This window comes from Kryptolebias marmoratus, linkage group LG21 (genome assembly GCF_001649575.2).
Source record: "Kryptolebias marmoratus isolate JLee-2015 linkage group LG21, ASM164957v2, whole genome shotgun sequence".
Taxonomy (NCBI): Eukaryota; Metazoa; Chordata; class Actinopteri; order Cyprinodontiformes; family Rivulidae; genus Kryptolebias; species Kryptolebias marmoratus.
The window spans coordinates 8,723,868-8,738,459 of NC_051450.1; the positions used below are offsets into that span (position 1 = coordinate 8,723,868).

At 42.1% G+C, this 14,592-nt stretch overlaps 1 protein-coding gene across 1 annotated transcript in view; it reads left to right on the forward strand.

Moving 5' to 3' along the window:
• The window catches only part of drosha (drosha ribonuclease III), a 143,841-nt gene that overhangs the window by 31,790 nt on the left and 97,459 nt on the right, over nt 1-14,592 (forward strand). The window contains exons 15-16 of the mRNA XM_017414122.3: nt 184-283; nt 8,512-8,619. Coding sequence (XP_017269611.1) covers nt 184-283; nt 8,512-8,619 — 208 coding nt within the window. The remainder of the gene's footprint in view (nt 1-183; nt 284-8,511; nt 8,620-14,592) is intronic.

The window sequence follows — 14,592 nt, forward strand, 5'->3', positions numbered from 1 at the left end:
GGGGGCGGGGGCGGGCGGGGGGGGGGGGGGGGCATCTTCATTGTCTGTTCTCACATCCGAGCAGCTAACGCAGAAGTCGCTGCAGGCGGCTGTTGAGCTGCGCTTCATATCAGGCAAGCTGCAGATGAAATATTGATATGTTGACTCCTCGCAGCGTGACGCCTCCTTGTTTACCGTCGGCAGGTACCAGAAGCTGTGGAAGAGTTACGTGAAACTGCGCCACCTGTTGGCCAACAGCCCGAAGGTCAAGCAGATCGACAAGCAGAAGCTGACACAGCGAGAGGTGGGTCAAAAAGTAAAAAAAACCCAACCTTGATGTTATTTGTCGGTACATGGCCAGGTGGTTTGTTTGTTTTCATTGCAGTAAAATCCGTTTCTGTTTAAATGTTTTGAACGTTCATGCCCTGCAGACATAAAAGGTTCCTCTAAGACACTGCATAAATAAAAGGTGTTAAAGAAGCTGCTAAATTATTATTCCTGCTGTGTACACTAATAGTACTGCTGCATATCTGCTACTTTATGCGAGTAGTCAGCTGCTGCCTGATAAAAATAAGAATATTAAATAATCACCAAGTAGTTTGGAAATACTTGATAAACTTTTATTTTGAAATAAATGTAAAGTTCTGTAGTTTAAAACTAGAGATTGACTGATGTATGCAGTTTTTTTTGTTTTTTTTCCTCTGTATGGTGCTCGATAGTCGAAAGAAACGGCATATGGCTCAAATCCTTTAAAGCCCCCCTCCTAGATTTTTACAATCCATACCCTTGCCATCTTCCCTGGCGCACCTCACGCTGCTTTCACAGAAGTGAGCTGAACGTCCTGGTCCGTTTCCTTTGAGGTTTGCCGTCGTCGTGCCAATAAAAGGCACCGCCGCTGCGGAAGGTTCGCAGGCGAGCCCACCGACCCAAGAGTGCAACGTGACGTGTAAGAACAACCGAGCTGCCCACAGATGTGCCTGCCTTTTAATCGGCTTAGTACGCTCAGGCCTTATTAATGCCAATTATGTTTAAAAAAAAAGGGAATAATCGACCTAATGAATTGACCAACTGTTTAATCAGTCTACCTCTGCGGAAGGACGGAAAGTGCTTTTCTTAAACTGAATAAATTCAAAGATGAATGTGACGACATTCACGTCGTTTAATGCACCAGCCGTGAATCCGTCTAAAAGGCAGGAAGGTTTCAACGTAGTGTCTTTGCACCTGACTGTTGTTTTATGACACGTATGAAAAATGCCCCCCCCCCCCCTCCTTTCTCTTTCTTTTACTGCATAATTGAGATGAATTTACAGCTCAGAATAAAACAGCAGTAACTGCTCTCCTGAGTCGGGTGTGAAGGTCAGACCACCGCTGGGGAGCACGAGTGGAAAAGGTTTAGATTTGGTGAAGTAATGACCATGTAGCCACAGGGAATCCCAGAGTAGCAGCGCCGTGTGTGTGGTCCGAGGAAGCGGGGAAGAAGAGCTTCGCTGCACTGCATTCTTTTTTTTTTCCTCCAGGAACTGCTGTAACTTCCAGCCAAAGTGGCGCCGCTGCTCCGGCCTCTCCTTTCGGACTGTTTGATCCACCCCCAAACCGATAATGAGCAAGAACTCGGAAGCTCAATTAGTTTGTTTCCCAGGTAGCTCTGCGAGTTTCTCCGGCTAACAGGCCCTGACAATCCCACTGTCAGCCTGCACCGGAGCAATTAGTGCACCCCAAAACACATGCGCGCTCACACACCGGCTCCATCAGACTCCGGCGGAAGCATTAGGCCATGTCAGTGCCTCTTCACTGCAGCGGCAGTGTGGCTTTGCCGCTTATTTAAAGCCCGAGGGAACGCCGAAGCACTTCCCCCTGAAAGCCTGAAACATCTATCCGTCTCAGAGGCATCTTCCTCCATCAAATATCACCTTGTCCGAAGCTTTCACACCTGCCGTTTGATACCTGCGAGGCTAGAGGTGAGCACCTCGACGAGAAGCGGCCTTCTCACAGCAGATGCCCTCAGTCAGGCCTCAAACTCGCCCTCGGACATTCATAACCCAAAACGACACTTTCCCTCGTTTTTCGCGGATATTCTAATTCGGCTAAAGTTTTACCCATCGAAACATATAAGCTTAAACACGAAGGTATCTCGCCGCCTTATGAAATTATCTCGAACTTAAATAAGTATTCAGCTCAGAGTACGCTCAGCCTCGAGGTTTCCCCATCAGCTCGGAAGACGCGGATTTGGGGATTTGCTCTGATTCTCCTCTGCAGATTCGACCGAGCTCAGGCGAGCCGTTCGAGGGGAATCTTCAAAAAGATGTAACTCGTTCCACACATTTTAATTTATTTATTTACTTTTAGTTTTATAAGTGTTAACCAGAATGGCTTCATAAGGACTGCTGTCTGCACTAACTGCACATTTAGGTGTTTTTTTTTCAACCTGGCTGTCTTAAAGGACTTCTTAAAGGCCTATAATTTTCAAGCAAGAGAAAAAATAACTTTGATTTAATTGTACAGCAGGTATTATTATTAAGTTGTAATTTAAGACGCAAACAAGTAAAATAACAACTTGTTTCTGAATACAGAGAAAGCAGTACAGCTCTGTTCCATAAAGTGTATATCACTGTTTAAGTTTAACACTTCAACAGATTATTTTATTTTGAATTATTGGTACACAGTTGAAATTATCCTTTTAAGGTGTTTAAAAAAATGTTTGTATTGCAATTTGCTTTATTTTATTTGAAGTTTCTCCTTGTAATCTGGACAACAGGTGATCAGATGATCGTTTAACCCGAAAATGTTCGGTTTAACCGGAAAGAACGAAGTATTTTTTTGTTCTGTCAGGTGTGTTTCGAAGGGAACAAGTTGAAGCAGCGAGTCGGGGTTTCACAAAAATTTGGAAATCGGAGTCGGTCGAGAAAAGTGCAATCGTTTATTCGTCTCTAGAAAGACTGTCCATTCCTCCCCGAGAGAAACATTTTACAGAAACGACACCTAACCCGACACCCCTCCTAATATTGTCTGGCTTAGGAGAGGTGCAAGGAGGACATTAGTGGAATTTTTGTCTCCTAAAAACACAATTACCTTTTGAAAATCTGGTTTTCTGTGTTCACTGTACTTTGAACAGCACACAACAACGTTGTCTTCAATCTCTCTACTTTGCATTGCTCACACTTTGTCAATAATGGGATGAGAATGAACAAAATCCCCCTAAATGATCCTTACAAGCACACGGGACCAAACGCGCAGCAGCTGTGCTCATGCCTTTGTTCGGCCATTGATTTTCAGGAAGTGTTTTTGGTGTTTGACCTCAGGCTGACCTTAAATATAAACACTCCTCTCAGTAGAAGGATATGGTGGTAAAAGTCAATTGTGTCATGACTTTGACCAGCAGAAAGAGAGTCTCTGTACTTCCCTAGTTAATTATTTACTTGTCTTGCTTCCCTCTGTTCCCTGACCCCGTTGAAGGCCCTGCATAATAAACTATTTACATAAGATTCACACTTCTCTGCGATGACTGCTTTCCATATCCAGTGGCTGGCTGTCCGCGGGAGGATTGGTTGCGTGTGGTTTCGCGCGCTCGTTTCTTTTTGATGCGCAGTTCAAAGTGGGATGGCATTATTTATTCATGCCTTTGTTGTTCTTATTTCCTTGGCGAGTCAAAAAAACCCAACAAAAAACAACAAATTCCTGGAATTCTGTTTTAGGCAGATCACCGCTGGCGAGTCGATGGCGTCTCAGCTGAATGAAACACATGCCTGAGCACAGACATTAAGGGGGCGGAGTCATGTTCTCTTCCATTTTGGATTTTTTTTTCTTTTTCTCTGATAACCGTCTCTCCAGTCTTTGGCTCAAGCTCCTCTTATATTTGCCATACGGCTGATGCGTTGGTGCGTCTCCAGCAGTGGTGGCTGGTGGAGTTTTCTCCAGGGGAGGCTATAAATCCAAAATAGACATATACCAAAACCTTTGGTATATGTCTATTATGTGATACCTTAGTATATGTTTTGGACCAAGACATATACTAAAGGTATCACACCAGTGTATTTACGTAAATTAAAACAACAAAAGCAACATTATAATGTACATATAAATGCACAAGTGCTTCCTGAACACACCAATACTTACAAAGACCGAGGTCTCCCAATGCACAAGCCTGTAGGACACATTTAGCGTTTATAAGACCCGTTTTCTCCCTTATTTTTCAAAACTTTACCGGAGAAAATACGTCAAAGCTTGTTTTATGATGCGAGCACTCACTACGTCACGTATTCTTAACGTACAATATAACGAAGATCAGATGTCTCGCTCCAATTAGAATTCAAAACCAAACATTCTAACAGGTTTTAGCATAAATTTTCTTAAACTAATTATTAACTATAAACTTATTTATTACCTTGTGTATGTAACTTAGTCACGTAATGAACTTATTGCTGTCTTTGAATAAAAGGCAGCACACCCGCGGCTCGACTTTTCAATCAGGCGAACTTAATGACAGACGGATGTGACATCAGCCTCCAAGGCGGGAGTCCCACGCTCCGGCGGCGGGAGGCGGAGTCAGCTCTGGGCGCAGGAGAGGTGCGCCCTGAACGGTCCTATCTCTTGTACTGAAGAGGAGCTATTGCGCATGTGCAACTTTTAACGAAAGTCTATGGACAAAGATTTTTGCGCCCCGGGGCGGAAATACGTCACCAATCAGACAACATCGAAGAACAAAACAACTTTACTTATCATTAACTATAAAATATTTATCTTACACAACTAAAAATATATATACATATATTTCGAAATATTTTTAATGTACTATTTAATTTTATTTTTTTTTTACGTTTTATTCAAGGTAATGTGAGTGGTGGGGCGGCGCCCTAGCGCCCTCTATTGGCCAGCCGCCACTGGTCTCCAGTCATTTTTCCGAGATTCCTTTTCAGTTTCAGACCACTGGGGCGGACATTTTGGGGAAGCAGGTACATTTTGTGGATAAGATGTAATTAAAGTGATAAATAGGTGCAAGGGAAGGAATTATGCCAATGAAAACCAAACAAATGTGTCGAATTGACCAATTAGGAGGTTTTACCATTAGCCGATATTAGTGCAAAGCTTTGAAACTAAAGGCAGCTGATGGTCGATTTATGAAGCCAATTAGTTTTGTATTTAAATAATTCATATATATTACATTCTACTGAGCCCAGGGCCCGCAGTACATATTCTTATGTGTACTACGTGTGATTGAAGGCTCGTTCTGAATGCAGTTTCAAATACGGGGTGAATTCGGCTAAAATGTTCCAGCTAAAATGATTTAGAAACTTGTTCCCCGGTTTGGAATCGTGAGTTGTTTAAGTGTCAGAAAGTGCCCTTCCGAGCAACGACTGTTCTGGTAAAATGGGACTGCAATAAAAAAACAAAACACGGTAATTAAAGCTGAAATCCTCCTAATTTGAGCTAAATTAAATCACAGCAATTACCTTTTATTGGTTTGCCAAATAGAACGTCACAGGAAATCAATTCATGAAAGGGAAAAAAAAAAATAAACAGGTCTCTCTTGAAAATGAGTTCTTGAGTCTCACTGAGATTACCTGTATAAATAAAGCTGGATGAAAATGTCAAAATAAATTATATATATTGGAGAATCTATTTGACAGTTGATATTGTGAGTCTGTTAGTAGATTTGATGTCCTAATCTTATTTGAAGGTCTTATCATTTTCCCTGCTAAATCCAACATTACTCCTTTAAAAGTCTAATAATCTGATTAACTTACTTTGCGTGCTGTTGGTGTTTTGCTAAAACAACAAAAAAAAGCCCCCATCTTGGAAAGCCCTTAGACAAAATGATGTAACATCAGTTGGATTTTTAGACTTTTTAGACAGTTTTTAGACTTAGTAAAACTCAGTAATTGACCAACTGATCATTTTCTTTCTATAAATCAGACCCTCCAGGATTTTGCGATGTTGCGATCGCAACTATTAACGCAAAATCAAGCAAACCCCGCAAAATCGCTACTTTTTGCAACTTTCCCGCAACTTTAACCCAATATTTATTGTTTCTAAAGTGATTCTCCACCGTTTCTGCGGTCTAGTGTCTTCTTTGTGGGTTTGTGTAGTGTAGAATACAAAATAGAGTGGGGGGAAGCTGTTTTGCACGTCCTGCAGTGTAATCATCGAACATAAACGCATCGACAAACACTTTGTGTCTGCAGAACATGTGAGGAGAGCTGCAGACGAGGGACAATCCAGAAATGGTCATGAATATCAGTTTAGAAGCTATCAAAGTTCTCAAATAAAGCACCTTTTGAGAATGTCAATGTTTGTTGGTAATTATCTTACAAAACTAGTAAGTATTTTTAATTTATATATTAGAAGTTATGGTTTTTTATTGATTTTTAGTAAAAAAAACCGCAACTTTTAGGAAAATTCCCCGCGAAATCAGGCATTTTAGCCCGCAACGATCACAAAAAATGCCCGTGAAATCCTGGAGGGATTGATAAATGCGTCTTTTACTAATACTCAACTGAAAGAGTGGTTGGGGGTTTTTGGTGTAGGGCTCAAGTAGTTTACTTCTTACCTTTTAAACAGAAAGCCCTAGGGTGTAATTGATTCTGATGCTTCATCTCTGGCCTCTGACATGTGAGGTGCCTCAGGGGTCTGTTCTTGGACCAGTTTTCATTTCTTTATACATGCTCCCCTGGGGCAATTGATACATATATTCAGTTGTGTGTTTTATCATTGCTATGCTGATGATACTCAAATTTACCTATCCTTTAAGCCTGATGATAGTTCCTCCACAACTGTTTGGCTGAGATTAGAAACTAGATGGCGTCAAACTGTCTTCAACTAAATCAGTGGAAAACTGTAGGGTTAATTTTTGCACCAACTCCCGTTCCTTGGTTTTCTAGCTTTTCACTCAACATCATCCACTAAAATTTTAGGCTTCAATTTCGAGGAAAACCTCAAAACTGGGAAACATTTTAAGTCTGTAATTCAGTCCAGTTACTTCCACTTGAGAAATATCACCAACATGCGCCCTCTGTTATCTTTGTAACAAACAAAAACGGAGTCATGCTTTTGTGTCTTCATGTCTAGACAACCTCTACTCCCTCTAATCCTGTTTATATGAAGACAGTTGAGGCTCCAGCGTACTTCATAAGAGGTCAAGAAGTCGGTTCGCGGTCACGTGGTTGCGAGCCGTTCGTTTTCGCGCCCACCTTTCATCGTCCACGAGACACTACGATCAGAACTCCTGGAAGCTCCTCCTACAGCATAAAAACGGGTTTCTTCCTGCCTGTTTCTTAACTCTCCTGTCCTTGTACACGTTTGCTTCCCTTACCGTGACCAGACGTGTTTATTAAACCGACTGAGACAGCACACGCCGTTTGGCATTTGCAAATTTGACGGCGCACAAAAACGAAAATGAAGGGAACGTGTCGCTACGCTGCCCAGGCCGAGGTGCGCTTCCTCCCAGAGAGCTGCCCGTGTCTCTGCGGTCTTTCTAAGTTTTGCTGGAACAGTTGCAAAGATGGCCGTATTTCCTAACAGCCTCCAGCTGCTTCTCAGCGGAGCAGCAGAATCAAAATGATTCCATTTAAGCTCACCGGCTTTTCCGCATAAGCACGCCCACGACAACTTCTGACCAATCACACAACACGTGGTACAACATGTGCGAAAAAGTTCAGCCCGGGCCTTGTGTCGGGAAGGGGAGAGCGAAACTGCTTTGAGAACAAAAACGACACAATTTTCATAACCAAGAGCCGACTTCATAACTTCTCATGGAGGCTGAAAAGGCCTTTAGTCCAAAACCCGGCTGCTAAAACAAAGTCTTGGTGAGACCTTGTTTTGCTCTCAGGTCATCCCTGCTCTCATCTCTCTACACTGGCTTCTTGTAAAACTCAGGCTTCATTTTAAACTCCTTTTGGTCCTCAAAGCTTTAAACAATCTGGGTCCCGCTTACATCGTCTTCCCTAGACCCTTAAGGTCTTCTGATCCACGCCTTCCTCCCGTCTGAGAACAGGAGACGTTCTCTGTCCAGTGTCCCAGACTACAGAACAGTCTTCTTCTACTCTTTAAACTGCTTTAAGTCACAACTAAAATCCTACCTCTGTTCAAGATGCCTTTGTGTATATTTTCAGCTGTAGTTTTTTACATTAGTTCTGAATTATTGCATTTTTTTTTTTGCTTTTATTCAAATTTTTAGTATTGTTTTTATTGTATTTTATTAAATGTAAATCACTTTGTTTTTAAAAGTGCTGCGTAAATGAAGGCTTTAATCCCTCCTGTCGGTTTTAAAATGGTAGCGGGGGCTTTTGACGTTCCGTGGTTCCAAATCAAGCCTCCACGTGTGCCGCCAAGCCTTTCCAGTGTGACGTTTGGTTTCTTGTTTTGTCATGCCACACAGGTTGCGGTTTATTGCGTGCGCCAGCTTATCTGTAATATGGGGGGGGGGTCGGTTCAGTTTTAGGACGGGAAGCCGTCCCCGAAGGCTCTGCTCCGGTGGATCAATAATTTAATTGACTGGCTGGTTGTTTTTTTTTTTGTTTTGTTTTTTTGTTTTTGCAGGAAGCTCTTCAGAAGATCCGACAGAAGAACACGATGCGCCGCGAGGTGACAGTGGAGCTCAGCAGTCAGGGCTTCTGGAAAACCGGCATCCGCTCCGACGTCTGTCAGGTAACGCCCCCCCCCCACCGCAAACCCGCGAACTTTGACGTGCAACACATGAACGCGCGAATCCTCTCAGGGTTTGTGCTCACCGACACGGATAAAGATGCGCTTGACATTTACGGTCATCTTTTTTTTATTTAATCAGTGATAATTATAGACGTTCCCGGGCTGAAAGATGTCTTTAAATTCCTTTTTTTTTTTTTTTTTTTGTTCAGACTTGAAGACAAAGTTTGCGACAGCAGACAATAAAGGCGTCACGGTTTCAAAGCTGGAGCCGCCGAGTTAAGCTTCTTCACCGTTTTCAGATAGTTAGAAGTCGAAAACTGATTGTCAGATTCAAACAGTTCCACAAAGGTTGAATTATCTGGTGAGAAACTTTACTGACACACGAAGGTGTTTTGGGACTGCAAGAACCGTTTCAGTTCAGTAATCTTTGATTTTGTTTTGCTTTTTCTTGTAAGAAACTTCAGACGACGGCCTTTTTTTTTTGGTTCCTCCTCGTTTCTTCCTTTTGACTCCATGTGGATTGACTGAACACGGCTGGCACGTGCGGTTACAAAAAAGGGGCAACATCGAGGCAATTTTCACTCCTAATAATTGTACTAATAAGTCCAACGAAACACGCCGACCAGTTCTGAAGTTTGAGCTTCGCCGAGCTCGTGTGTCACCGAGGAAACGTGGATTTTCACTTGTGTTCCGAACGGTGGCTGACTGCTAGCGCCAGTTCATTATTCCTATCGGTGATGCGAATACAACAAGAGACAAAGGCCTCGTAGGTATGTGGTTCTCTGGGGAGCTCACTAGTTAACCCTCAGAGAGCAACTAGAAGTGTTTGTCAGAAGCAATGTTGGGATTTGAAATCATGCCCTGCTGCTTGCGGGGATCAGAATCTCCACAATCTGAACACTCGGTTGTACTTTAAACTGACAAAATGTTCAAATATTGATGGTTCTGCTATTAATAGGAGTCACAGTCGTAGTTCTGGTCTGTTATTATCTGATAGCGACGCCACCATATTGACTGGTTAACTCCTGATAATAATTAAAGAGCTTACATTCCTTGAAAGGATCCATATCGCCGCCTTTTACGTCTGAGTTTTAAACCGATTCTGAAGCCTGTGCTCAGATATAAGAGCCGTTTTGGTAAAAACTCGCACTCCGAGTAAGTTTTGAATGATTCTCAGCGACTGCCACATCAAATCCTAGCTCAGTATCTGTTGGTTGTGGTGGCCATCTTGATTTTGGTTTGACTCTAAGGCCAGGTCCCAATGCTCGCACTTGCACCCTCGTGTCCTTCAAATGCGCGTTCCCGCTGCTTAGCGTGTCCCAATTCTCCGGAGTGGTCTTTAGCCCCGCCCCCTTTGTGTACTACATCCGCCCTTCAGCCAAGCCCGCATCCAGGCGGACTTCGGCGGAGTATTTACCCACAGTTCATTGCTGCACGTGGCGTTCTGATTACTTTTTTCATTATCTTTATTGATAATAAAAGAGTTTTGAATTTTAAAGGCGGATATATGGCAGCGGTGACAGAGTGAGCTGCGTCTGTCGCGAAAAAAGCAGGTTTTCAAATGTGAAGTATTGAAATAATTCTTCTTTCACTCTGCTGTACGTGTGTGAATACTATCAAACTTTGCTCCGTATTCAACAAGTCAGAACAAAACACATTTGAACAGCCAGGTATCTCCTGCAAACAAAGCAAAAATACCTACCGGTATACTGTACTTTTAAAATCGTACTGGCACCTCCTTAAAATACCAAAACAGCGACCGGCCCCGCCCTGTTGGATGTCGCGGTTACGACGCAGAGCCGCAAGACGATGACGTAACCCGTACTGTCCCAGTTCTCCAATTTTTGCATGCTTGTAACCTGCGAACACGAACCCTTCTGTGCACTTCGACTGACACGCTTCATAGAGGGACGTAGGGTGGAGGGCGAGTATTGGGACCGGGTCTAAATGTTACACCCAGTGATTACTTTGCGAAAGTTTCCTTAAAATCCGTCCAGACATTCAAGCAAACGTTTACTATAATTGTAAAAAAAAAATAAAATAAAGCTTATAAATTGACTTTCAGATCTGGAAAGCATGTAGAAACCCTGATTGTGGACAGAAATGAGAACCAAAACTCTAAAAATTAAAAAAAGCAAAGAAAAAAAAAACCCTGAACAATCATCTTTCTTGTACATCTTCGTATGCGCAGCGCCACTCGAGCAGCCGCCGACAGAAACTTCGCCTCTGATCTCTCATCTCGCCGCGCCGCTCCCTCCACTCAAGTGTCGGAACGCGGACGAGCAAAGTGGGCCCCCCGCCGAGCTGCGGCGCCTACACCGCTCATCAAGTAATGACTTCGACCCCGACGCTTTATTTACATACAACCGCACCGAGGCACGGCGTTCCGCCAGCCGGTTTAAAAAAAAAAAACAGGATTTTTTTTTTATTTTTTATCGCTCTCCGGACTTCCAGGGGGAACGTTTCGGGTCACGTTCGGATCCACGTGCGCTTGTAATTTAGCGCGCGTGCGGCCCCTAATGAGAGCGGCGGCGTAAACGCCACGCTGTGCGCGCCGAAACACAGCGGAGCGTGTTTGCGGGTTTGTCACCGTAATGAAATCGAACAGCACGCCGTTGCTGCTTTACTATACTTTAATTTATTGTCAATTCCGGTAATTTTGGCCTCTTACTCAGAGGATAATTGGCGCCGGCGCCACACGTCTTTTTTCGCTGCCTGCGCTGGAGATGGCCCGCAGCTGATACTCGGGCTCACATTCGGAGAGAAATGACTGAAAGTTTTAGCCTCGCGAGTCAGACCTCTCTTCCAGCAAGGTCTAGCGAAGAAGAATCCGATCCATAATTGCTGTCCAATTATATTTGCTTCAAGCTGTACCGCTGCGACTAATTGCTTCATGAATAATTTCAGTTCGAACTCCAGCGCTGCACTCTGCACGCCGTGTGACACAGACGGGAGACGGCCACTAAAAGTGACCCCAAAATTCCTTCCTTCTGAAATCTGAAAGCAGTTGGAGGTTTTTTTTTTTGCTTTTTTTCTCAGAGCAGCTCTCTTGTTGCTGCCACTCAGCTATGCCAAGGTTTTTGGATTGAAAGGTTTTATTTCTGTTTATTTTGACTCACTACAGATATATTTTTTTTTCCCATTTGATTTGTCTCCCTGTATTTTTTTTTGCCCCTTATCAGATTGGTGTTAAGGCCATCAAGTGTCCCAAAAATAACATTTTAAAATACGAGCATTTTTTGTTTTTTTTTACGCCTCTCTGCATCAGTAAATATACTTGTAGGGAAGAAATGACCTTCTTCTTCACGTTAAATAACTAAATAAATGCCTGGTTAATAAATAAACTCTGAAAATGAGTACATGTGGTCGTGCATATGAAATAATTAAAGTAAATAAAAACGACAGGACAGACATTGGCTCATTTTTGTTGTCTGATCCAAACTGCTGCTTTATCTGTCGTATGTGTTCCGCCCATTTCAATGTAAGAAATAAGAAATAAAGGAGCTAGGAAGTAAAAACCACATTAGAAAATAAGTTTCCTTGAATTCTGTAAATATAAAATACAAAACGAGCATTTGCTTGAACAGACATAAACAGATTATAGGAAAATAATGCCCTTTTTAAAGGAAATTGTTATATTAACGTAACATTATTCAATAAGTTAGTAAATAATTTACTTAACTTGGACGAGCAGGTTAAAAAAACAGTTTCTAGCTGCAGGCCATCAGGCTGCTAAATCAAAAACTAACCACAGAACTGTGATTGTTTGTCCCAAAGCTCTTTAATAACATTTGAAAAACTGGACATGAACATTATTTCATGCACTATCTCTACATACCTGTGACAGTATTCTGATTGTACATAGCACTCTATTTAATTGACCTATTTCCTATTTTAGAGTCAAGTTAGCTTAGTTTAGTGTTCACTTCAGCTGTGAATGGAAATCGCAAAGTAAGATTTTTATTGACACTTTAACCACCGTTTTGCTGTGTATATTAGGTAGGTAGGTACATTTATTTATATAGCACTATTCAGCACAAGGTGACTCAAAGTGCTTTACAACACAGGAACCAAATTACAGACAGAGTTACAGCAGTAATTAAACACAATGAAACACAAAAGCTAAACAAGATAAACTAAACTAAGTGTACAGTTTGGATACATAATCTAAAACATGAGAATGCTAAGCTAATGATACCGAGCTTTCTAAATGGTACCAGACCCTCTATACGGCTGACATAACAATTACCAACTAAGGTCTAAACATACTTAAACTAAGGTACTAACATTACCAAGGCCCGCTAATTACAATTAACTTCTTTAGTCTACTTATCTACTTAATCTCATATTCAGTTAATTACTTACTCACGCTCATGTAGTTGGCAGGGTCTGTGTGTTTGAACCACTGAGTAAATTTTACTGAAACTCTCAGAGTAAAAGTTCATTTTTGAATGAATGGCGGTCACAGCTAATCGACTTTAGCAAACACAAAAATGACTGTAATTTTTACAGACATTTGGCTAAAATTTGGTGTGGTAGTAGGTGACAAGGTATGTCTTTCCAGATCATGCCACACCTTTGATTAAAAGTCTAGCATGCGAGGATATAGTCTAACAATGACGTCTGCCGTGCACAAGATACAGCATTCAAGCTTTTAGACGAAAATGTTCCAAGTTCATTTGACTGTTACTGGACAAATCAGTGCTCGAAGTCACTCACATATGACCCTTGAAGTCTTCAAATGAAAACTGAACTGCTTAAAAGGAAGCGATTCAAACAAGGCTTTTATTGTTGAATCTGTATGCAGAGAATACACCGGGAATGGTGTTTTAGGAGCCTCTAGACCAGGGGTGGGCAATCCTGGTCCTCGAGGGCTACCGTCCTTTTTGTTTTCCTTGTTTCCCTGCTCCAACACACCTGATTTCAGTGGTTAAATCACCTCTTCATGTTCTGCAGAAGCCTGGTAATCACCCATTGATTCAGATCAGGTGTTGGAGCAGAGAAACAAGTAAAACATGCAGGATGGTGGCCCTCGAGGACTAAGATTGCCCACAGTATTTTTTCAAAATAGGGTTCCAGCAATAAAAAAAATGATAAAATTCCACCCTTGTGTTTGTGTTTGAACAGCCAAAACCTCAGCTTCTTAAAACTATATCATAGCTAATATAACATTGTCTTAAATAGAACAAAGCAACAACTCTTCCTTATTACTCTAAATAAAATAAGTCACTTTAATCACTTTACTGAACTGTCAACAATACAGAACAAACCCTACAATATGCATTTAAAGAATTTGGTAAATGGGAATCATTTTAAAAGAATGACACTTGTGTTTAAAGACTTTATCCTGATTTGCCACCAACATTGTTTCCCTCATCTCCATCATCTTTAAACCATAAATATTCTAAATATTTTGTTAGTTTTACATTTACCAACCAAGCTTCTTAACTTATTTTGAAATGTACCCTAAAATTCTGAAAGTTTCATCCAATTTCTCTGCCTGGAAGAATACTTTTCCAATCCAACATGCAGCCCTTCAACTGCTTTAATTAAATCAAAACCACCCCTTGGAAAAACAGAATGATGCCCACTTTGATTAGAAGTTAAGATGCAAATCAGTGAGATTAAACCGTGAAACCTTGTGGTGAAATAAATCATCTTACTGATGCAATCCATGCTTGAAATATTTTAGACAAAAAAAAAAAAAAGCCCCGTTCAGGCCGTTGGCCTGGTTGGACGGCGTCCAAATCATCCGAACGCGATTTGCGACGGTAAATTAGAACTTTCCCACCTTCCGCTTAGCGAATTAGCAACTCCAGCGAGCCCCCACCTCGCCTCCCTGTTCGCACACGTTTCCTCGGTCGCTCATCAGAACAGGTCGGGAGCAGCAGACTCGACCAGGGCCTGCCTTTGTTTAATTGGCTGCTTAACAAGGCCCGGGGACTGTGTCACCGCGGGGCCGCGCCACTTGTA